This window comes from Macrotis lagotis, chromosome 7 (assembly GCF_037893015.1).
Source record: "Macrotis lagotis isolate mMagLag1 chromosome 7, bilby.v1.9.chrom.fasta, whole genome shotgun sequence".
NCBI classification, from domain to species: domain Eukaryota; kingdom Metazoa; phylum Chordata; class Mammalia; order Peramelemorphia; family Peramelidae; genus Macrotis; species Macrotis lagotis.
Window position 1 is genome coordinate 20,436,656 of NC_133664.1, and position 23,690 is coordinate 20,460,345.

General features: G+C 44.5%; 1 protein-coding gene across 1 annotated transcript in view; it reads left to right on the plus strand.

Annotated features, from left to right (window-relative positions):
* Positions 1–23,690, plus strand: part of SNRK (SNF related kinase) — a 54,279-nt gene that overhangs the window by 20,475 nt on the left and 10,114 nt on the right. Inside the window, exons 3-5 of the mRNA XM_074195590.1 lie at positions 19,628–19,769; positions 22,082–22,294; positions 23,526–23,660. Of these exons, the coding sequence (XP_074051691.1) occupies positions 19,628–19,769; positions 22,082–22,294; positions 23,526–23,660 (490 nt within the window). The remainder of the gene's footprint in view (positions 1–19,627; positions 19,770–22,081; positions 22,295–23,525; positions 23,661–23,690) is intronic.

Sequence of the window (23,690 nt, forward strand, 5' to 3'; positions counted from 1 at the left end):
TTTTTTTGTTTTTCTGTTACCAACAATCTTTTGGGGACTATTTTGGCAACTATTGAATAACTCTGGAACCTTCTTGTCATTGGTGCCCTGAGGATTTGAAACCAGTGCAGGTCTCCAGATCCACAGGTCTGAAAGCTCAGGAATTTGGGGTAGGGAAGACTTGGGCATCATCAAACCAATGAGTCCCAGCCCCCATCAATTATGATGACCCACCTGCCTCACCAGCCACTGCTCTAAGAATGTTGGCAGCCATTGTTTTTAAAGTAAAAGTAAAATAATTTTAAGTTCCAAGAACTTTGTACCCCAGGGGGGAAGAAAAGAATGTCCTTTGGATGTTGCCAGTCTGGAGCGTGACTGTTCTGCCCTCATATTGTTTTAAGTCATGGGAAGTCTCGATGAACTATTTAAGCTCTTCATTCATGCACCAAGATTGAAAGGAAGCCCAGCCAGTGGATGGAGGGCTGGGCAGGGCTGCCCTGGGCACATTGCACCTCCAGAGCTGGAAGGGACCCCAGGGCCTGGCCATCTCTCCCAAGTTCCTCATTTGACAGATAAGGAAACTGAGACCTGAGGCAGTTAAGGAATCTGCCTGAGGCCAAACAGACTCTTAAGTGTCAGACCTTCGAGGACAGGGTCCCTTCTGCTGGGAGCATAGTGAGGGTGGCGACTTGGGGTGGGGGAAGGGCTTCTGAGAAGTGGTGGCAAGGGTATCATCAGGGGAGATGACAGGCTGGCCACAAGGAAGAGGTACAGGCAGATGGCCTAGGTGACCACTGCAGGGAGGCTGCGGACGAGGGCCCTCCGCTTGGACAGCAGGGATGAAGTACGATCTGCTCTGACACGTCTGTATGTATGTGTCTTTGTCTGAAATGTCCTTGTAGCCAGAGTCTAGGCGTCAGCTGCCTCCTTGAGTAGAACTTCACATCCTGGGACACAGGAGGAGGTGGGTGAAGTAAAGCCTGAGGGTGTCCCCCCGGTGAGGGTTAGGGGTGTGATGGGACAGAAGTGGAAATCTCTCAGGTTAGAGCCTGACTGTGTGACCCTGAACAGGTCTCTTCTCCCCCCGCCCCTCCCCACTCCCAGCCTCGGTGTCCTCCTTTGTAAAAGCCGGAACCACTGACTCTGTCGGCTCCACCCCAAAATGGTTATGAGGAAGGGGCTTGCTCAGCTGAGTCCAGTGATGTTAGAAATGACTCACGATCCTCTGCTCTTGGCTCAGACTCCCCCTTTGCCCACTCACACTTGTTTTTAACATGGTATCCCCTTGGGAAAGGAGAAGGCTTCATATGTGAGAAATATTGTCTCCGCTTCTTTCTGAAAATTGAATAAACCCATAAATTACATTTTTAATAAAAGTGACAACCTAAGGAAACAGAATTTTGGCAAAGAAGAGCACCTACCCCCACCCCCTAGCTCCTGAAGTCATTTCTTTCTCAATGTTTCAAACTTGCTATTTTGATGGACACCTGGGTCCTCCTTCCTTCTTGGCTGGTCTGCCCACCTCACCCTGCCCCCCACATCCCATCCTTGGTCAGTCTGTACCTCTTCTCTGGTGTTGGCCTCCTCTTCCCTCACCCAGCTGTCCCCAGCTCCATTTCAGGCCCTTCTTGCCTCCTGCTGGACCAGTCTCATGGTCTCCTGATTGGTTTCACCTGATCCCTACGTCCTCCACGTAAGAGGCTTGGCGGTCTTCCTGGACACTCCCCCTCAGAGTCAGGACTCCCCCACCCAGGGTGATAAAGGCATTGCCCCAGGGCACTAACCTCTGCCAGCCAGGCCTCGGGGTGCTCCCAGCCTTTGTTCTTCACCTCCCCTTCCAAACTTCTTGTCCTGGTAACTGGAGGAGGAGCTGTTGTTTCTTCTCAGGAGAGACTGGTTTCTTTTTGCATTCTTGAAGTCAAAAAGCCCCGAGTTCAAATCCTGCTTCTGAGATCACTAACTCTTTGATCCCCTTGGGGTCCTTGACTGTAGAATAGGCCACAGCCAGGAGTTTTTCTTCTAGAGCAAGATCCCAGGGGCAGTCCAGGGCCTGAGGAGTTGGATTTGGAGCTGGACAGAAGGGCAGGGTCATCAAGACCCAGCCTCCCCTGGAAAGCTGCTTAATGATGGAAGTTCAAATGCTGGGAGAGCTTTGGGGCCTAGAGCTTAAGCTCTTATTCATGGGCCTATTGAAAATATGTAACCATTGCTGCATTTGAAACCTCTGTGTGTCTCTGTGTGATATTTGTTGTTTTAGTTGCATGCTACTCTTCATGACCCATTTGGGGTTTGCTTGGCTAAGATTCTGGAGGGATCTTCCACATCCTTCTCCAGCTCGTTATACTGATGAGGAAACTGAGGCAAACAGGGTGAAGTGACTTGACAGTCACCCAGCTAGTAAGTGTCTGAAGCCAAATGTGAACTCAGAAAGAGTGTTATAACAGATTGATGGTTATTTTTTCTTTTGTCCTCATTGCTTTTATTTTTTAAAATTAAATCTTATTTTATTTTTCAAATGAAGATCTGCCTTCTCTGCTTCCCCTCTCTATCCCTCCCTTCTCTCTCCTCCATTGGGAAAGTTAACCCCCCCCAGAAAAAAAAAATAAAACCCCTGTTAGAAACATGCATAGTCAAGCAGAATAAATCCATTTGGTGATATCAAAAAAAAAGTCTCAATTGACACTATGGGGAGTGTAGGCCTAATTCTTTACTGTGGATCCTCTGGAATTGTTGATTACTGCATTGATTAGAAATTTTAAGTCTTTCAAAGCTGTTTGTTTTAGCATTTTTTCCATCGTTTAAATCGTTCTCTTGGTTTTGTTCAGTTCCTGTTGCCTCAGTGCATACAAGTGTCCCCAGGTTTCTCCTAAATTATCCTTTATCCTACTCTCCATAGAGACTCTTCCTGCCTTAAACTTTCCATGACTACCCATCCCCACCTCTTGAGGTCCCTCTTTTCCCTTCTTCATTCCAGTCCCTTCTTCTTTCTCTCTCATCTCCTGTCCTTTACTCCTCATCAAGGTTAACCCCTTTCCTTGTTCAAGTGATGGTCTCATTCCTGTCCACCTCTTCTAGGAGATCAACCTTTCTGCCATCCCCACTCTTTAACATATTTTTCAAACTCTCTGTCAGACTGATGGGTATTTTTTTAGGGTTTTTTTTTTTTAAAGCAGTTGGGTTAAGTGGCTTGCCCAAGGCCACACAGCTGGGTAATTATTAAGTGTCTGAGGTCACATTTGAACTCAGGTACTCCTGACTCCAAGGCCAGTGCTCTGTCCACTGCGCCACCCAGCCGCCCTGATGGGTATTTTTAAAGTTGTTACCTCTTATTTGAGAATAGGAGCATGAGGTTTTCATTCATCTGGGCTCAGATAGATAAAGAGTAGATAAAGAGTAAAAATCATAGAATTTTATAAGAAAGAAGCATATTAATTTTCATATTTAAAAAGATTTAATATACACAAGTTAAATTATACATATTTGTATATATTTATAATTCCATATTTTTGAATATATATTAATTTCTAACATTATATATCTACTCTGTTTGCCTCATTGGGATTTTGTGAGAATTAGAACAAAAGCAATAATATATGTGAAAGCATTTTAAAAAGTATAAATTGCCATATAAAAAACTGCTTACAACCTTAAGAATTATTAAAATATTGGTGTTAATTTTTCACAGGTATCTGGAAGTACAGTTGATTGAAATGACCCTAATGTTGTAAATGTATTGTAATCTTTTAAGAATAGGTTTTGGGGTCAAGACTAGTGATTTAAAATATTTCATACATAGGTGTGTCTTACATTTTAGGATTTTATAATTTATCTTTAAATTGCCATCAAGGCACCTACCTCCTGGGTTCTTCAGGGGATCATTGGTATCCAAATTCTAAATTTGTTTGATGCACTCATCTATCTTGAGTGTGGACTGCTCCTTGTAAGAGTGATCCAGATAATTTCAGAGGTGCACCCACCATTTTGGTGTCATTGTGATGAATTTTTTAGAAGATCTCAGCTGTGAGGATCATGTCCTGGACTCCTTGCATAGTTAGTCTGGGAAAGCCAATAGAGTCTTCCAAAATCATGGTGTTCCAATACCTGGGATCACAAAGAAAGCCCATTATGTTGAAATACAGGAGACAAAGCATTTTTACACATAAGTTCCCAGACTCTTCCCTTTTGCACAAGATAAGGAATACTGACATATCTTTCCCATGGTTGGTGTGTGTGTGTGTGTGTGTGTGTGTGTGTGTATGTGTGTCACTGAGGATGTTGCCCAAGTTCAAAGAGAAGCAGCATGATGCACCATCCACAGGTGACTGTCCATCTTCCGTTTGGAAGGACCAGGTGGGACCAGAGCAGATGCTACTCTCAAATTCCTTCATGTGTGTGATTTATTTCTTCCATCTCAGGGGGGATTGTGTTTGGCTACTGATGTGCTGTGGCAATAGGAGGACAATCAGTCTTCCTCCCTTTTCTTGTAGATGTTTTTCTCCATTTTGTTATTTGAGGTTGAACCCCAGACCCTGTGTGTCCTCATTAAAGTATGAAAATAAAAGTGACCCCATCATGTTGTAGGAAGTAGAGGCTTATGCAGCCTTCCCTTTGGATGGCGGGGGGCTGGGGTGGGGGGAGGGAGGGAGGGACTGTGACTGGGGGGGCCTCTGGATTGTGGCCTGCCCATCTTCTTTCAGATTCTGTGCATTGTTGTAAGTAAACAAAGGAAGGAGATGAACCAAATGATGACTTTAATGATGTAAGGTTTGTTTTCCCTTCTACAAAATCATTTTGAGGTGGTTGTTTATTCCAGAAACCATTCCAGAATTTTGCTCTTGGTAACCTGTCTGCAGATAGGCCTCAGTGCTGGAATAGGAAAAGCCAGTATTTTTTGTAGTTGAGGCTGTTTGGTGTGGCTGTTCCTTTTTGGGTGGAAATGTTTGACCCATAATATAAACCAGTTCTGAGACTTTGTGTTCTCCCCGAGTGTTGAAATGGTGAAGCATTCTGCTCCTGGTGGGGGACTCAGGGGCACAGTCAGTGCCTCCTTCAGAAATGGCTGTGTGAGGGCGCCAGCCGCCTAGCCCAGCAGCTCAGGGTGGGGCCAGTGGGGACCAGGCCTGGTTTCCAAGGAAACTAAACTGTTATGTAAGGAAGTTGCATGTGTAGCTTTAGGGTTGTCATGGCTCCGGAAACAGCTCGAGCAACCCTTTCACAATCTATTTCTTTCTAAAAGTTTATTTAATATTTTACTTTTCCCCAGTTACTTGTAAAAAACATTTTTTAACATTTGTTTTTAAAACTTTGAGTTCCAAATTCTCTTCCATCCTCCCCCCCAATCCCCTCACCAAGAAGGAAAGCAATTTGATATAGGTTATTCATGTGTAGTCATGGCAAAACATTTCCATGATAGTCATATTGTGAAAGAAAACATAGACCCAAACCCCCCCCCCCCACAAACTCATGAAAAAAAGTCTGCTTCAATCTATATTCAGACACCATCAGCTCTTTCTCTGGGGATAGAGAGCCTGTTTCATCTCTCCTTGAGACAGAGCTGAGAATAGATCAGTCCTTCACACCTTACAATATTGCCATTACTTTTACTTTGTACACAGGACATGTCTCTGGACTTTGGCTTCTGGAAGTCTTTCCAGGTTTTTCTGAGAGTATCCTGCTCATCATTTCTTATAGCAGTATAGTATTCCATCATACTCACACACCACAATTTCATCAGCCATTCCCCAACTGATGGGTATCCTTCAATTCCCAATTCTTTGTCACCAGAAAAAGAGCTGCTGTAAATATTCTTGTACATAGAAGTCCTTTCACTTTTTATTTTTCATCTCTTTTGGGCACCTAGCTCAAAAGGTAGGTGTGGTTTTGTAGCTCTTTGGGCATAGTTCCAAAATTGCTCTACAGAATTGTTGAATCAGTTCACAAGTCCACCAACAGTGCATTATTGTCTCATTTTTCCCACATCACTGCCAATATCCACCCTTTTCCTTTAAGACCCTCAGAAATGCTTTGGATTTTTCCAAATTTTGCCTTTTTCCAATCAGTAGTGAGTTACAGCACTTTTCATGACTCTTAGATAGCTTTGATTACTTCAGCTGAAAACTGTTCCTATCTCTTGATCATTTATCAATTGGGGAATGATTCACAGATTTTTTTTTTCCTATAGCTACTATTGCTAACTGTATTTCACTCCATCCCATTCCCCCCATTTATTCTATTCTCTCTCTACTTTCCCCGTATCCCTCTTCACAAGTGTTTTGCTTCTTCCCCTCCCCCAATCTACTCTCCATTTTATCTCTCTCACACACACACACGCACGCACGCAAGCATACACAGACTCCTCTCCTCCCCTCCACTTTTGTATGGGGTAAAATGGATTTCTATACCCAATTGAGTGTGTGTTATTCCCTCTTTGAGCCGGTTCTGGTTTTTTATTTTTGTTGTTCTTTTTATTTTTTGGTCAGGCAGTAGGGTTAAGTGATTTACTCAAGGTCACACAGCTAGGTAATTATTACATATCTTATACTGGATTTGAACTCAGGTCCTCCTGACTCCAGGGCCAGTGCTCTATCCACTGTACCACCTAACTGTCTGCCAGGTCTGATCGGGATAAGGTATGCTTACTCCCTCTCTCCTCCCCCCCTTCCCTTCCACTAAAAAAAAGCTTTTTCTTTACCCTATTATGTGAGATAATTTACCCTATCCTACCCTTTCCCTTTTTTCCCATACATTCTTCTCTCATCCCTTAATTTTATTGTTTTTTGAGATATCCCTTCATATTCAACTCATACCTGTGTACTCTATCTGTACTCCTTCTAACTGCCCTAATAATGAGAAAGTTCTTATGAGTTTTTCCAAGTGTCATTTTTCCATGTAGCAATGTCTTAATTAAGTACCTTATGATTTCTCTTTCTTGTTTATCTTTTTCTGCTTCTCTTGAGTCTTGTTTTTGAAAGTCAAATTTTCTATTCAACTTTGGTCTCTTTATCAAGAATTCTAGAAAGACCTCTATTTCATTGTAGTCAGTTTTGTATACTTCATTTTACTCAGTCTTGCTGGTTAGGTGATTCTTGGTTGTAATCCTAGTTCCTTTGCCCTCCAGAATATCATACCCTGTGATCCTTTAATGTAGAAACTGCTAAATCTTGTGTTATCCACCACAGTACCTAAATTGTTTCTTTCTGACTGCTTGCAATATTTTCTTCTTGACTTGGGAGCTCTGGAATTTGACAATGATATTCCTGGGAGTTTTCGTTTTGGGATCTCTTTTAGGGGTGATTGATGAATTTTTAAGATTTCTTTTTTTATCCTCTCATTCTAGAATATCAGGGTGGTTTTCCTTGATAATTTCTTGAAAGATGGGGTCAAGGCTCTTTTTGATCATGACTTTCAGGTGGTCCAATGAAATATTTCATGTTGTCTTTGATTTTTTTCATTTTTTTATTTTGTTGTTTCTTGATAGCCTATTTGCTCAATTCTAATTTTTAAGGAATTATTTTCTTCAGTGATCTTTTGTACCTCCTTTTCTGTTTGGCTAATTTTACTTTTAAAGGAATTTTTTTCCTTCATTGAATTTTTTTTTGTCTCTTCATCCATTTGGTTAGTTCTGCTTTATAAGCCATTGTTCTCTCATTGATTTTTTTTGTATCTCTTTTACCATTTGACTGCTCTGTTTTTTAAGATGCTATTTTCTTCATTATTATTTTTTTTAGTCTCCTTTGCCAAACTATAGGCTTGTTTTTCATGATTTTCTTGCATCACTCACATATCTCTTCCTAAATTTTGCTCTACCTCTCTTACTTGATTTTTAAAAGCATTCTGAGTTCTTCCATGGCCTGAGAACAATCCATATTTTTCCTGGAGTCTTTGGAAGAGCTTTGTCTTTGTTATCTTTTTCTGAGAGTGTATTTTGATCTTCCTTGTCACTGCAATAACTTTCTATGGTCAGATTTGTTTCTATTTTTTGCTCATTTTCCCAAGCCTATTTCTTGACTTTAACTCTTAAGGTAAGCTTTATTTCCAGGATGGGCTTCAGGGGCTTTGTGCAAAGAAGTTTTTAGAGATAACTTCTGAGGACCTACTGGTTTTTACTTCTTCCAAGGTGGTATGATCTAAGGAGAGGTGTGCTTACTCCTCTGCTGGCCTGTGCACTGCTCTGCCCTATCACTGTGAGGAGGGTCCCTGCTCCCCTGTGGCCCCGAGCTCTGGTGTGCCAGTGCTCCTTTTTACCCTGGGATGGCCACCTAGGACTGTGCCAGAGATCCGAATATGGGTAAAACAACAATGTCCTGCCTTGGTGCCAGCAAAGAGACCCCTTTAAAGTCCTTCTGACCAGTTGTTTACTCCCTTTTGAAAGCTTCAGAAGCAGCTGGACTGGGACCATGCTGGTGAAGCCTGGGTTGGACTGCGTTCCTTTCTTACCCTGGCATTATTTAAAGATGCTGAAAGGGGTTTGGGGAGAGTTTATGGGAGTCACTGCCTTTCCACCCTCATCTTGACTCCACTCCCCAGAACCCCATTTCTAGGGGGCTCAGAGGGCCACAGAACTGTCTAAGTGATTTTCACCTTTATATTTATCTGCATAGGTAAGGACCAAATGGAACCTTATGCTCCCAACCTTTTAGTAGTAGAGACCTTTTGAGATCTGGATTTGAAGGGTAGGGTCTGTGCTCATTAGGGTTGAACAAGATTTCCAGCCTTGTTTGAATTGTGGCTCCATCCTGGTTTGGGGGTGATTGGGATATCTTCAGAAAGCTAGACAGGGTTTATGACCAAGGAAGAGATGGAGAACATCATTAGAAACAAACTAGATAATTTTGATTACATTAAATTAAAAAAAAAAAACTTTTGCACAGACAAAACCACTGTAACCAAGATCAAAAGATATGTAGTAAATTGGGAAACAATTTTTACAACCAGTATTTCTGACAAAGGACTCATTTCTAAAATATTCAGGGAACTGACTCAGATTTTCATAAAAACAAGCCATTTCCCACTTGACAAATGGTCAAAGGATATGCAAAGGTAATTTACAGATGTGAGGAAATCAAAGAGATTCATAGTCATGTGAAAAATTGCTCTAAATCGTTACTTATTAGAGAAATGCAAATTAAAGCATCTCTAAAGTCCACTTCACACCTCTCAGAACTGGCCAATATGACCAGAAAGGTCAATGATCAATGTTGGAAGAGATGTGGGAAATCTGGGACACTAGTACTGAAAGCTAAACAGGGAATTTCTGTGGTCAGAGGCACACTGCTGGCACCCAGGACCTGCCTCCCCATTGCCCTCTGGCTGACTTACTTTGATGAGCCTGAGTTTGGCATTGCTTCCATACAACACAGAACTTGGTCCTCTCAGAAGAAATGCTTCTACTAATTAAGCTAGTGTTAGCAGATGGATCCTGAGAGATTTAAGAGTTTGTGGGAGACTCAGGACCCCTATTTCTGTCTCACACCCTCTCATCAGGAAGGACTGGTTTTTATTGTCCATCTTGTGCTGTCCCTCCAAGTCAGGAAACATTTCCTGGAGGCTGCATCCAGCCTAGTGCTCGGAGGGAGCCTTCATTCTGACTGGGGTTCACTGGATCATCCTCCTGACTGGCTGGCTAAGCCTTTGGAAGTACAGTACTTTATTTGGGGGAGGAAACAGGAATCCCAGCACTTGGGCCATTGATTGTTTTTAAATGGACCCATTTATTTCCAGAAAGAGCATGAACTTGGGAAAAGGCTTAACAGACTCACTGGGAGTGTTTAAATGTGTTTTTAGTTCTAATTATCACCCCCAATCTTCAAACTGGGAGGAATGTTGATAGAGACCTCTGTCTGCTAAGACTGTCCCAAACTCATGGGCTTCCCCCAGTTGGGCCTAGCTCTGGTCAGCATGTCCCTTTGGGGTAGTGGCCTGTACCATCATGGGAAGAAGCTGAGAAAAGCCCTGAGGAACCCTGGGGCAAGACCAACAAGGAGCCTGGCAAGGGAGGAGGCAGACCTGAAGCACAACTATGAGGAAGAAGATTGGTCTGGGGGTGTCCATTTAGGAACTCTGAAGGCAGAACAGCAGGACTCTGTCCAGAGAGCATTGATCTTGGTTCACTCAGAGATTTCATTGGACATCAGGAAAGTAGCAGCTTAGAACCTGTCAGATCCAGGCATGCCCCGTGAGTCCAGCGACCTCAGGCATCCAGCACATAGGGTGGTAGCCCCTCTTTTTTCCTCTGCTTCCCCCAGCCTGTCAAGAAGAGGCTAAATTCTTTTTTTTAATTTAATATTTATTCTCATTTTGTATGGTTTTTTTTATACATTAATAAAATATTCTTGTTTAAGAGTAAATAAAATACCCCTTTGACAATTGACCCCCTATAGACAGGAAATTTCCTTGGTGAATTTTTAGATGTCAATTTTTTGTCTATAATATTTAATTTATTTTTCTCAATCTGTTCTCTCTACTTTGTAATTTTGTTGTTTTGGGTTTATATGAATGTTTTAATATAAGAAAGGTATAAGACCTGACCTTCAAGTCAGGAAGGTTCTGTGTGTGTGTGTGTGTGGGGGGCAATGGACAAGTAAGTTAACATGTCTGAGTCCAGGCTTCCCTTAAAGATAGACCCTGAAGAACTGTCTGCCTTCCCAGCTTGAAGGGACTGCCCCATCACAGTTCTTGGGGCACCCAAAGGCTTGTTCTTTCCTTAATTGTAATTGAGATGATTGAAGTCCAGAAGGTGATATTCTCTTGGGGACAATTAACCAAATAGCTATGCCATGGATGTAGAATATTTTCAGGGGAGGCATAATCAGCCACGGAGATGAAAAAAGGTCTCCTGTAGGAGAGGATGTCTTAGCTGAGCTTCTCTAGGGCCTTGGGGCTGGAAGAGGCCAGGGAGGGGAGCACCAGAGATGGGTGATGGAATGTTCCCCGAGGGGAGTCCTGGTCAAGTCAGGAAAGGTTGGTTGGAAGCAGGTTGTGAACTTCTATAGCACCCAGAGTAGTTTCTCTTTGGGAGTCCATAGAGCTGATTGAGATGAGCTTAACTCTCCACCCCTGCCCCCCCCCCCAGAAAAGGTGTAGTGGTAGATTCATTCTGATCTGTCTTCATCTACAAGCTTTCCATTTCAGTTGGTAAAATCGGGATGTGTGTAACCACATAGATAAAATGAGAATAGAACATAGTTCATGTTAGTATGTGGTTTTGTAAGTTTGTGGCTCTCTTGGTGTAGGCATCATGTGAAGACTGGGGGATGGCTCTTGCTGTGGGGACAATAAAGGCCTCTTGGGAGAGGCAGACCAGTGTGAACCTGGGGAGGAAAGTGGCCAGAGATTTGGCTGGACTAGCCAGGATGGATCTTTCACTTTTCCTGCTTTTCCCCTTCCCCCCCATTGGAGATTGGGGTTATTCTGAATGGGAAGGGATGGATCAACTGGTGATCCAGTGTGTCATGTAATCATAATAGCATTTTACCCCTTTGCAGTGAAATCCTGTTTTCTAATGATAATAGGCAATCAATATTAACTTCTAAATCTTTTCTTTTGCTTCTTCTTACTTAAACAAGAAATTTAAGGAAGATCTTTCATTATTAACTAAAATCAAGTTTTGTTTTGGAGATCTCCAGAGCAGGGTGAAGGGAAGAGAAGAGAAGAGAGAGCCCTTGTGATTTGCCCAAGGCCACAAGGCTAAATCAGTCAGAAAGCAGGAACCAGAGGCAATTCTCCCCGGTCGGGGGGGGGGGGGGGGGGGGGGGGGGGGGGGCTTGGGTAGCCTGGAATAAGGGAAGCTGCTGGCCGTTGCCTCTGTCACCAGGATGGGACCAAGGAAGTGGGTTTCTCTTTAGTTTTGAGTTTTAAAGAGGGATTTGGTGGAGGGAATGAATGGAGGGGGGTGGGGGGGGTGTGAATGTTTATCTTGTTTTCCTGTTTTGTAAGAGGACCATTTACAACCCTTTATGGTTGGTAGACTTAAGATCTGTCAAGAGACCTGGAAATGGGTCCTTTCTGGACTGCCTCTCCTCCTCTGCATTCTCCTTTTCTCCCTTGCCTCCTGAAGTGACTTGGACTTTCCCTGGCTGACTAACTCTTTCCTCAGAGCCAGGCATGTCAGCCTTCCCTTGGTTTACAACTCAAGAGGACAGAGATGGACTAGGGGTAGTGGGCTGAGTTGGGCATGGGGGGCCTGCAGGGAACTTACACCATCTTCCTAGATCTTCAGGGGGCTCCATCATTTGGTAAAGTAGCAAGGAGGCATCATCAGCCTGGAGAGACTGAGTCAAGATTAGGCAGATGGTCAAAGGGTCAATTTTCAGAAGAAATCAAAGCTGTTTATAGTCATGCAAAATCACTACTGATTAGAGAAAAGCAAATTAAAATAATCCAGAGGTGCCACCTCACACCCATCAGAAATATCAAAGGAAGGGGAAAGAATTGGAAATTGAGGGGATATCCATCCTTTGGAGAATGGTGCTCAACAAGTGGTGGTATATCAATGTGATGGAATATTAATTAGCCTGTTATAAAAAATATGGGGGGTGGTTTTGGAAAAACATGGCAAGACTTATGAACTGATGTAAAGAAAAGTAAGCCACACCAAGAGATCATTGTGCAGAGCAACAGTAATAATGCAAAATAACCATTTGCAATGATGATCAACTAGGAAGCATTTGACTCTTCTGATTGATGCAGTGATCTTAGACAAAGATTAATGATGATAAAATGTCATCTACCTCCAGGGAAAGTGAAAACTTAAGTGAAAACTGAAGTATAGTTTTCTGCTTTTGAATGTTTTTTTCTTTTTTAGTGATATAGTGAAGATGAAAAGGTGCTTTGTATAAAGGATAAAAGAAAAGAATGTTAAAAATAATTTGAAAACATTTTTAATGATTATGGAGACCTTTCTGAGTCCCAAATAAAGAGATGTCCACACTTTTTTTTTCTGAAGGCACTGATGAACCACAGAGGCTTCCTCAACAGGAACTGGGGGGAGGAACTCATTTAGCCTTGGACCAGGGCCCTTGTTGGACTAGAATTGGCTGCTTTTTTTTCTTTTCTTGGACTTGTTGAGGAAGGGACCTTTATGTAGAGAGGCGAACCAGCCTGACGGATATCAGGTCTAGAAGACAGAGTGCTCCCAAATAACAAAGATTGAGTCACCTTCCCAGAATTCTGTTTCCCAAATTAATTGTAGTAGAAGAAGAGTTTTAATTTTTTTCAAATCTTTCCATTTTTCAGAGAGTATTTGAATCAGCTGGAACCAGCAATGTCCAAATGAGCTATGGTTAGGATTACTTCCCCCCAACCCCCTCCCCGCCCCCATTTTACAGTTTTCCATTGCTTTCTCATTACTAAGCTGACAGACATATGGTAGGCTTGTTAAGACTGCTCTGAGAGAGCTTGAAGAAGACATTAACAAGCAGAACTCGTGTGTGTGTGTGTGTGTGTGTGTGTGTGTGTGTGTGTGTGTGTGTGTGTAAGTATATGTGAGTGCATATGAGTGAGCTGTGTGGGTAGGTGAGAGTGAGTGTATGTGGGTGTGAAAGTGGCTGTGTGGTGGTGGTGGGGTGAGTGTATGAGTGTATGTGGGTGTGTGAATGAGTGGGGGGAGTGTGTGTGCAAATTAATACTTGTTTTTTTGGCTCCAAGAATTTTCAGGTGAGCATTATCATGAGACATTTTTGTGATGGGTCATTGTCAGTTTTATTCATTTTGTGCAGTGATCTCGAAAGCGCCTCTTCACTTTGCATCACAGGTGGGGGAGAATCAGAATCTTGAAGACACGTGTCCTCCTGCAGCATTCTATTTGAAGCCTCAAACCTTGGGGATGTGCTGGGTGGGGGGTACATTGTTGTAGATGATGTTGTGGTCCTGGGAATTCTGACTGCCTCCCCCATAATGTTGAGGGATGTTGTCACTTTTCCCACAAATTAGAGAAACGAAGTTGTCAGAGCTGAGAAGATCAAGGCAGCGGTGGGGGTGCGGCATCCTTAGGTGAGAAATGCTTCTGTCAAATGGACGGAGAGGGCCAGGGCCATCCATTCCTGGTCTAGGGACACCCTGGAGAGGGCGGGGCGTGATCTATTCTATTGTCCCTATTTTACCGGTGAGGAAACTGAGGCTTATAAGAGTGAAATGATTTGCCAGGATCATCCAGCTAATAAGCATTAGAATCAGTCTCTTGACTTGAGCTCCAGGCTCTGTCCACTCCAGACTGTGGCAGGTGAATCAATGGAGGGGAGCGACGGGGGACTTCCTTCCAGGTGAAGACATCGTGATGAATGAGGGGCCAGAAGTGTAAGGTGATGGTGTATTCATGAGAGCGCAGGCCCATCAAGGAATGGGGAGGGGGCCGGCCTCTGACTCCCACAGGCTTCAGACAGCCACAGACCTGCCCTCAGGAGGCTTTCATTCTAATGAGAAAGATGGGGAGAGCCAGCATTCATCTGTAGGGCAGAATTGAGGGACCTCAGGATCAGACCCTCAGGGCTGAGTGGGGCATGTTGTCTTTGCCATCAGAGGCAAGATCTGTCTTGGCATAAGGCTTACTGGGGGCCTAGTGCGTGATAGGAGATTGGTACATGCTTCTTGACTGCCTTCAACTGATGATTTTACCAAAGGAGAGTGAAGATGGAGAGGAGGAGGAGGAAGGTGAATTGAAGGCCACTTGTGTATGGACCAAGACAGGAAAGGCCAGAAGGGAGGCTAGGGGAGGCACTGTGGAACAGTGAAGTGAGGGAGAGAAGAGGAGGGTCTCCAGGATCTAGTTGAAAAGGTCAAAGTGAAGGTGTACAGAAGGTAGCCAAATGGGGGGACCTCTGCAAAACCAGGCAGGGAGGAAACCGATACCCAAGGCCATGCAGAAAGGGAATGGAGAAAAGGGGATTTTTAAATTCAGAAAGTAAGACTTTTTCTCCTACACAGGAGGGAAAAATTTTTAAATAGTGGGAAAAATCAAGAAAGTGCATTTGACTTTGTGGTCATCCTGTGGCCTTTGGAGCCCTTGCTCCAGCTGCTGCTCATCATAGTAGCTCTCTGGTTTCCATTGACACGTATAGGGTTTTGTGCTTTGTTTTTTGTTTTTTCTCCCCAAGTTGGATCCTATGAAGCAGCAAGTAGAAGTGGACATTGTTTTGGAATCAATTAACCTTGTAGAATTGTTGGCTTTTTAAAAAACAAAACAGTTTCACCTGCTGGCAGGTTGTCCTGGTGCCTGGAGATCCTTTCCTGGCAGTGTGTTCCCAGCATCTTCTTTATTTTTCTTTTTTTTTTAATTATACACCCCCCCCATCTCACTCCCCCCCCCCCCAACAAAAGGCAGTCTGATAGTCTTTACATTGTTTCCATGGTATACATTGATCAAAATTGCCATCATCTTCTCACTCAGAACTTCAGAAAGGGGCTTCAGTCTTCTTTGTCGGCAGCATTGGGCCTGGCCTAGTGCCCACCTCAGTGTGGCCTTGGCCTCTGCTACCTGTCCACCTGCCCCTCCCCTCCTGCAACCATCTCAAATGAAAAGTTAAGAGACTTTGTGGAGACAGAAAGGGCAGACCTGGGTCCCACAGCCCTCCATTTGGAGCCTCTCCATGAGATTCTGAGATCCTTTAGTTTTCTACAGTTCAGTTTAGTTCGGTCAACCCCAAGAGCTCAGGAAGGGTTAGCAAGGCTCTGCGCTTTCCAGAGTTTACTTTCAGCTAGGGTGTTAGAGATGTGACTGGATGAGTCCATACTGGGAAGGGAAGACTTGGACAAAAAAGCTCCTAAGAAAATGTGAGAAGGGAGCGTTCAGAACTGACATCAGGAAGAGTTGTTTCAGATGCCTCCCACCTCCGGGATTCTGGCTTAACTGGAATGGAGTTCATAGGGAGGGATGTGCGTCTGGAACCTGAGAGGCTCCCAAGGCGGCTTTGACTTCTTTCGGACCAGAAGGACTATAAAGAATGGCTTTGAGAAGGAAGATGTTGGAGGCCAGGAGGCTATCTGGGCCCATCCACCACCCTCTGGGGAAGGGGTCTGGGCAACTGGTGGGTCATCAGAGCCAGAAACTGCTGAGCAAGGACAAGGATGAAGGCTAAGGAGGGACCTCCCAAACTGGGCTCTTCTGACTTTGTTGACAACCCTGAAGAAGAGGGTCTAATGGGCGGGTAGAGGGTAGATGCATTTTCTGAAGGTATAAAATAGACATCATTAATTCTTTTTTTTTTAAAAAAAATTATGGGGTGGCTAGGTGGTGCAGTGGATAAAGTACTGGCCTTAGAGTCAGGAGTACCTGGGTTCAAATCTGGTCTCAGACACTTAATAATTACCTAGCTGTGTGGCCTTGGGCAAGCCACTTAACCCCATTTGCCTTGCAAAAAAAAAAACCTAAAACAAAAATAAATTATTTTCCCAACCACATGTAAAGTTTTCAGCATTCATTTTTTGTAAGTTTGAATTCCACATATTTTTCTCTCCCACCCTTCCCCTTCCCCTTAACAAAGCATAATCTAATAGAGGTAATTCATATATAACTATGTTAACTATATTTCCATATTAATCATGTCATGAAAGAAGAATTAGAACAAAAAAGAAAACATAAAACAAAAATTTTAAAGATTAAAATGGTTTGCTTTGATCTGTATTCAGACTCCATAGTTCCTTCTCTGGATGGTGAGTGACATTTTCCATCATAAGTCCTTTGGGATTGTCTTTGATTATTGTACTGCTGAGATGAGCATGTCCATTAGAGTTGATTATCTCCTAAGGTTGCTGTTACTGTGTCTGGTTCTGCTCCCTTCACCTGGCATCAGCCCATGCAAGTCTTTCCAGGCTTTTCTGAAATCCTGTCTCTCAAGATTTCTTAGAGAACAATAGTGTTCCATCAGTTTGTTCAGTCATTCCCCAATTGATTGGTGTCCCCTCAATTTCCAATTCTTTGCCACTATGAAAAGAGCTGCTATGAATATTTCTGTCCATGAGATTTTTACTCTTTCATATGTTCTCTTCAGGATACAAACCCTGTGGGGGTATTACTGGATCAGAGAGGGTAGGCATATTTTCATTGCCCCTTGGGCATAGTTCCAAACTGCTCTCCAGATAGCCTGGATCAGTTCACAACTTCACCAACAATGCATTAGTGTCACCATTTTCCCATATCCCCTTCAATAGTGATCATTTTTCTTTACTGTCATATTGATCAATTTGCATTTCCCTAATCAGTAGAATTGCCTGTTCATACCCTTTGATTATTATCCCCAATTTATCAATTGGGGAATGACATGTATTCTTATAAATTTGACTCAGTTCTCTATATATTTTTAAATGAGACCTGACATTAATTTGTGCTTGATAACTCACAGAGAGAGAAAAAGAGGGTGTATGTGTATGTGTGAGAGAGAGAAGAGAGGGAAGAAGGGAGAGAGAACAGGAGAGAAAGAAGGAAGGAGGGGGAGAGGAGGAGGGAGAATACATGCCATTCAGGTCCTGGGACAGGACTAGCTTCAAAATGGAAAGGGAGGCAGAGCAGGGGCTTTGCTTGTAGGCCATGCTGGAAAACCCCCACACCCACTGGGAGGCCCGGCCACCCACCAGAGGATCAAAGCCCAGCCCTGAGTCCAAAGCCTACTGATGAGTTCCTACTGTGGACAAGCTATCACCAGAAGAACCACATTCACTGACCCTTCCACCCTAACAAGCCCAGGTGTCTTCACCTGTGAGGACTCTCTCCCTGAGTAAGCCTTCGGACTCCCGAGGAGAGGAGGACCAAGAAATCTTTCCTGCCTGTCTGGTGGCCTGCTAGGCTTCTGTCCTTATTCTGAGACCATCTGTGGAATTCTCAGCCTCGGGCAGGAAGCTGAGAAAGTACCCAAAAGGACAATTTCTTGCTGGAATGGATCCCCTGCCTTGTCTTCCTGCTCTCACCCAGGATCACTTGTCTTTGGCCTCCTAAGGTCCATCTCCCATCCACACTCTCCCTTGGAAGGCCTACTGCTTTGTTCCTGGGGGGGCGGGTCCTCACAGTCTCACCTAGGAGATGGGTCCCTTATATGAAATTTTAAAGGGTAGTAGACCATGGACAGCAGGAAGAAGTTTCATTCCCAACCCTAAGTTCCTTACTCTCCAGAGCAACTGTTCACTCTGCTTCCTTCCTTCTATACATTTTATTTGGCCTTTTTTTCTTTATTGTCTGTAGGTTTACCCCCTCTCTTTTGGGGTGGGGCTTATTATTTTGGTGACCACTTATGGACTTGATCTCTCTCCTGCCATTGTCATGGAAGCTTTGAGGTTCTTTGTTTCTCATCTAGCCTGGTTGACCCCTCCTTAGGCAGCCTGTGGCCCTTGTGCCCAGGACTAGCCCTGTGGAGACCAGATACCCCATGGAGTGACCACTGTTCTCAGATTCCCTCAGTAGGAGGGGCCAGTCTGATTCTGTCTCTTTGTGATGAATGCCTTTGGCCTTGGCACTTTGCTGGGTCTGGCGAGTCCCAGAAGGAGAAATAAGGAGAGGCTTCCCCTACCCAGGGAGTTTACTGTGGCATCAAGGTCTGGGGGAAAGTGCCCTAGAAGTAGAGTCTACCCTGGGATTGAATCATGGCTTTCTTCTGTCCTTCCTTGGGGGACTTCAGGGAACTGCACGTGGTAACCTGGATCTGTTCAAGGGTCTGTGGTCTTGAGGTCTGATTGAAGGTGAGGGGCAGTACCTGCAAATCTCATCCTGTGTCAATGCAACAACGTCCTCCATTGTATGGATGACATCACAGTTGCAGACAAAAACCCCTCACTCCCCCCAAATGTCTTTATTTCTGTGGCAGGACCCCTGGCACCTCCCTTTGTCTCTCCTCCATTCCCATAGTACGAGCCCAGCCCCTCACTCGCAGGCTCCTCATCACTTCTTGTCTCCACTCCACACGCAGCTCCCAGAAATTGGAAAGAATGAGGCCAACTCCATGGCTTTCAGTGATTCGGGTGTCCAATAGAAATCCCTGTTTGGCCCCCAAAGTCCTTGGCAGTGCAGCTGTGGCTGAACTTTGTTAACCCTTTTTTCTAGCCCATCTGCTGACCCTCTTGTGCCCTCCCTTCTCACCTCTCCCTTTGAAAATCCCCAGCTGCCTTAAATGAGGTCCTGAAGGGCACCGACTCCCCCCTCCCCCTGTCACCCCCTCATGTCCACCTGTGACTTCTTTCTTGGGGAATGGATGAAGCTCTTTTGAGAGGATACGCTGTCAGTTGTCCCTGCCCTCCCAGGGCTTTGCACTGAGCTTGGCGATGTGGGTGAGAGGGCTCCTACATGTCCCTGGCAATGCAGAGGAGGGGATGGGAGAGAGGGCCACCTGCTGCTCAGTCTGTGAAGGCCTCACCTGTAGTCAGACTTGCACTATTCAAGTTAAAGTTAGGTAAAATAAGGCCATCATTCCATCTCCTTAGAAATCAGCCATGGGAAGGGAAGTATTTCAGCTACTTACTTTTGGGGCTTCTTTATTCTTACTCTTCCAGACCTGGGCTATATTATCATGTGTTTGTTTGTTTACTTATTTATTTTTGTGTTTGTTACTAAATTTTATATTCTCATTTTAAAAGTTGACTAAATATTTGAAAAATGTTTCTTTTAAAAAGTTCTCCAAGTAAATTGCTTCCACCTGTTTACCCCATTTAATAATATCTCCGTTCTTTCCAGATATATGGAGTCTGGGAGTCATTCTGTTCATGTTGGTGTGTGGGCAGCCACCCTTTCAAGAAGCAAATGACAGTGAAACCTTGACAATGATCATGGACTGCAAATACACAGTACCTTCACATGTATCCAAAGAATGTAAAGAGTAAGTATGCAAAAGGGTTCACAGACCAGAAATCTGTCTGTTATGAACCGTGGGGTAACATGTGGCAAGCTGGCTCCTTGTCCTCCTGGTCCTCTCCTTGTCTGCACTGTCCAAGGATCCCAGGCATGAGCTGGGGCCAGGCAGTGTTGGCTGATGGGAGATAGCGCCCTGGAGCCTGTGGTGTGGCCCAGAATCTGCCAGCACTGCATGATTATTTCATTTTAAATTCAGGTCTTAAACTTGCCTTTGCACTTGGAGCTCAGTGAGGGCTTCTCATTGAAAGCCTTATTTTTGAGACTTGCAGAACTTGATTTCTCTTTTAAAATTTAAATGGGTTATTATAAACTAAATAGTGAGGATAACTACATCAAATTAATCTTATTTTTTAACTCTTTTATTTTTTTTAGATTTTTTTCAAGGCAATGGGGTTAAGGGCTTGCCCAAGTCCATATGGCTAGGTAATTATTTAGTGTCTGAGGCCGGATTTGAACCCAGTCCAAGGCTGGTGCTCTATCCACTACGCCACCTAGCCGCCCCTTAACTCTTGATATCTAAAAACATTCTTTCCATGAAAGGTCATTACTTTTCAGTTCCTGCCTTTACCAGGGATCTTTGGTCCATTAGGATCCTCAGGCTTTTCCCTCGGCCAAAGTTGGCATGTCCTCCCTTCATTATTCCTGCTCTTTTTCTCAAGGTTGTTCCAGATTGCACCACATTCTGATGCCAGTCAGGCACCACATGAGGCAGTCAACCATTCCCTGCAGTTGGACAGGTTTAACTGTTTTCATTTTTGGCATTTAAAGTAAGACCCCTGATAGGCACAGACCAGAGAGTCTTTGGTTTTGATGGTGTTTTAACAAAGGAATTTTTAGGTCCAAGGCTATGATTCTGCAGTTTTGATTGCTTTTTTGCCAGATTATCACTTTACTCTCTTTTTCCTTCAGTGACTTAAGGCAACTCCCCCAATGTAAATATGGTTTGAGTTCTAAAAATTCCTTTCAATGGGCATTTTAGAATATAAAATCTTGTACACTAGGGAGGTGGGGATAGAGTAATATAAAACTGTGTCCTTGGAAGTAATGTATTTTAATTTATATCAGATTTGACATTTTGGTTTTAATCATGATTTTACTACTTCCTACCTATGTTGTCAAAGACCAGTCATTAAATTTCATATGCCTCAGTTTCCTTCTCTGTAAAACGAGGCAAGTTGAAAGATCTGATTTTTTTTAAACTGACATATTGCCATGCCAGACATATTGTCAATAAACTACTAATTAATACTTTACTCCATCCCCAACTAAACAAAATAGTTCAATTTGGTCAACATTTATTAAGACTAGCTGTGCACCAGACACCATGCTAGCCCTGAAGACAAGGCCCTGCCCTGGGGAGCTAATACTGCCCCCTCCTTTAAATTAGTCCCCATAAGGGGTTTTCTTGCCATTTAGAGTTGTCTGTCCCTGTGCTCTGTGACATTCTTTCCCTTTGCCTTCAAGCTCTCCATGTTCCAAGGGGGGCTGACCCAAGGCTGGGCCATTGGGGGACGGGGTGGAGGCAGGGCAGCAGAGTGTCCTGCCTGTGTCCATTTGTCCATCAGGCATCACAAGTTTTCCACACCTGTGAAAATTTCCCAACAGGCTCTTTTGGGAATGAAACCATAGGAAGTTTACAATGCTGCCTTTTGGGTCATTCTTACTAAATGTGTTCTGCTCTAGAAAGCTTTAGTATAAGGTCTCCTCGCGGCTCAGGAGGAACCAGCCCAAGAACTCTGGTGAAGGCTTAGCTCGTGGGCCCAGGGTTGACCTCATCCAAACACCAGCCTGACCTGGGAGCTCCCACAGAATTCATGAATCCCGTTGGTTAGAATTTGGAGGAGGTACTATCAGCCTCCAGGGAAGGGTCTTGTCTTCTGTGATGAACTCTCCTGGATTCTGCTTTAAACTTGATTTTGAAACAGAACTAAAAATTAAAATGGGAGTTGGCCGAACCCCCATGCCTTCTCCCCCTGCTCCTTATATCTCCAGCTCCTCTTTTGGTCCTGATGGGTTCTATGAGCTCCAGGGGAACTGTGGCCAGAAAGAATTAAAAAACCCAAGTCTAGTATTATTTTGATAGGTTGAACTAATTGCCGGTTTAGGAGCCTGTTGTGTGGGTGTGTTTGGGTGTACCAGAGAAGTTCTGGCTTTCGGCTTCTGCTCGCACTCCCTCCCCCTTCTTCAGTCTTAGGGCTGAGGTGGACCCGACAGATGAGGCCCCTCTTCCCACTCTCCCCACCAGCATCTGGACTGAGAGCTTCTGTCTTTTTCCAGTCTGATTACACGGATGCTGCAGAGGGACCCGAAGCGAAGGGCCTCCTTGGAAGAGATCGAGACGCACCCCTGGCTGCAAGGTGTTGACCCATCACCGGCCACCAAGTACAACATCCCCCTGGTCTCATACAAAAACCTTTCTGAGGAGGAACACAATAGCATCATTCAGCGCATGGTTCTTGGCGACATAGCTGACCGAGAGAGCATCGTCGAGTAAGTGAGAGGGGGCAGGGGCTGCCTCTGCCAGGAATCCAGGACCCAGGTGATCTGAAAGAGTTAATGCAGATGATTAAGAGGCTAAGTCAGTAAGCATTATACAGAGAGAGCTCACAGTCAAAAACCATTAAAGATATCTATACCAAGGGAGTTGGATCTGGGAGGAACAAAGGAGTCTCCAGAGGGAAGGCACCAGAATTTGGAGGGGCTGGGGGTGGGGGAAGCCTTTAGACATCGGTGACTTAAAGGGACTTTTAAGTTCACCTGGGACTTAAAGGAGGCCAGGGAGGTAGAAGAGCCTGGGGATGATCAGAGAATGGTGGGAGTATCAGAGAGGATGGGTCAGGGAAAGGAGGTGGGAGAGCCAGGGGACAGAGGGCTTGGAAGGCCAAACTGAGCCTTTGGTTTGAATCCCGCAAGCCACAGGGTGCCACCTTGTTCACACTGATGCTGATGAAGCAATTTTTCTTGTCTTTTTGTAAGGTAGAGGGTGGTTAAGTGACTTGCTCAAAGTCGCACAGCTAGGTAATTATTAAATGTCTGAGGCTGGATTTGGTCTATCCATTGCGCCACCTAGTTTCCCCTGATAGAGCATTTTTAATGTAAAATTAAAACCTTTAAGATGTAAACCCCATGATGGGATTCTTGTGCACTCCTCATAGGGGCTATGTCTGCAACATTGCCCTTCTTAGGTTTTCAGAAGAGCAACAAGAGTTATCGGTAAAATCTGGAGCCAGAAGGGGGGGGGGGTTCTTTTGTGTCCTTGAGCAAATTCCAGCCCCTTTCTGGCCTCAGATGTCCTCTTTGGCCAAGGTCAGAGTCAGCCAGGACCTGAAGGCCAGCTTTGCCTCCATATGTCGATCTCTTCCCCCGGATCTCCCTCACAGGAGCCAGAGCTGAGCTCTTACAGGTTGGGCCCAGAGGAGAGGGGCTTCTACAGACGAGCTCCCCAGAGTCAATATTGGGGAGCCTCCAGGCTTTTAGAAATGCTGAGAAAATGGAGGTCTTTGCATTAGTTTAAATGAGTCGTGCTTGTCCACCTGAATCTGCCTTATAGTTTGAGATAGAAAACCGAAAAAGAAAATGGAGAAGAGGGTTGGTGGTGGTGTGTCCCAGACTGAAAGGCTGCCACAGCCCAGCAGTCCATCCCCAGCCCTGGACAGCTGCCGTTTGGAGCACCACCAGCCAGCCTGACTCCCGCCCTTCTCTCCAACTCCTCCACTTGTAGGGCCCTGGAGACCAACAAGTACAATCATATCACGGCTACCTACTTCCTGCTGGCTGAGAGGATCCTAAGAGAAAAGCAGGAGAAGGAGATCCAGACGAGGTCAGCCAGTCCAAGTAACATCAAAGCCCAGTTCAGGTAATAGGGGCTGGGGGGGGTGAGGCGAGG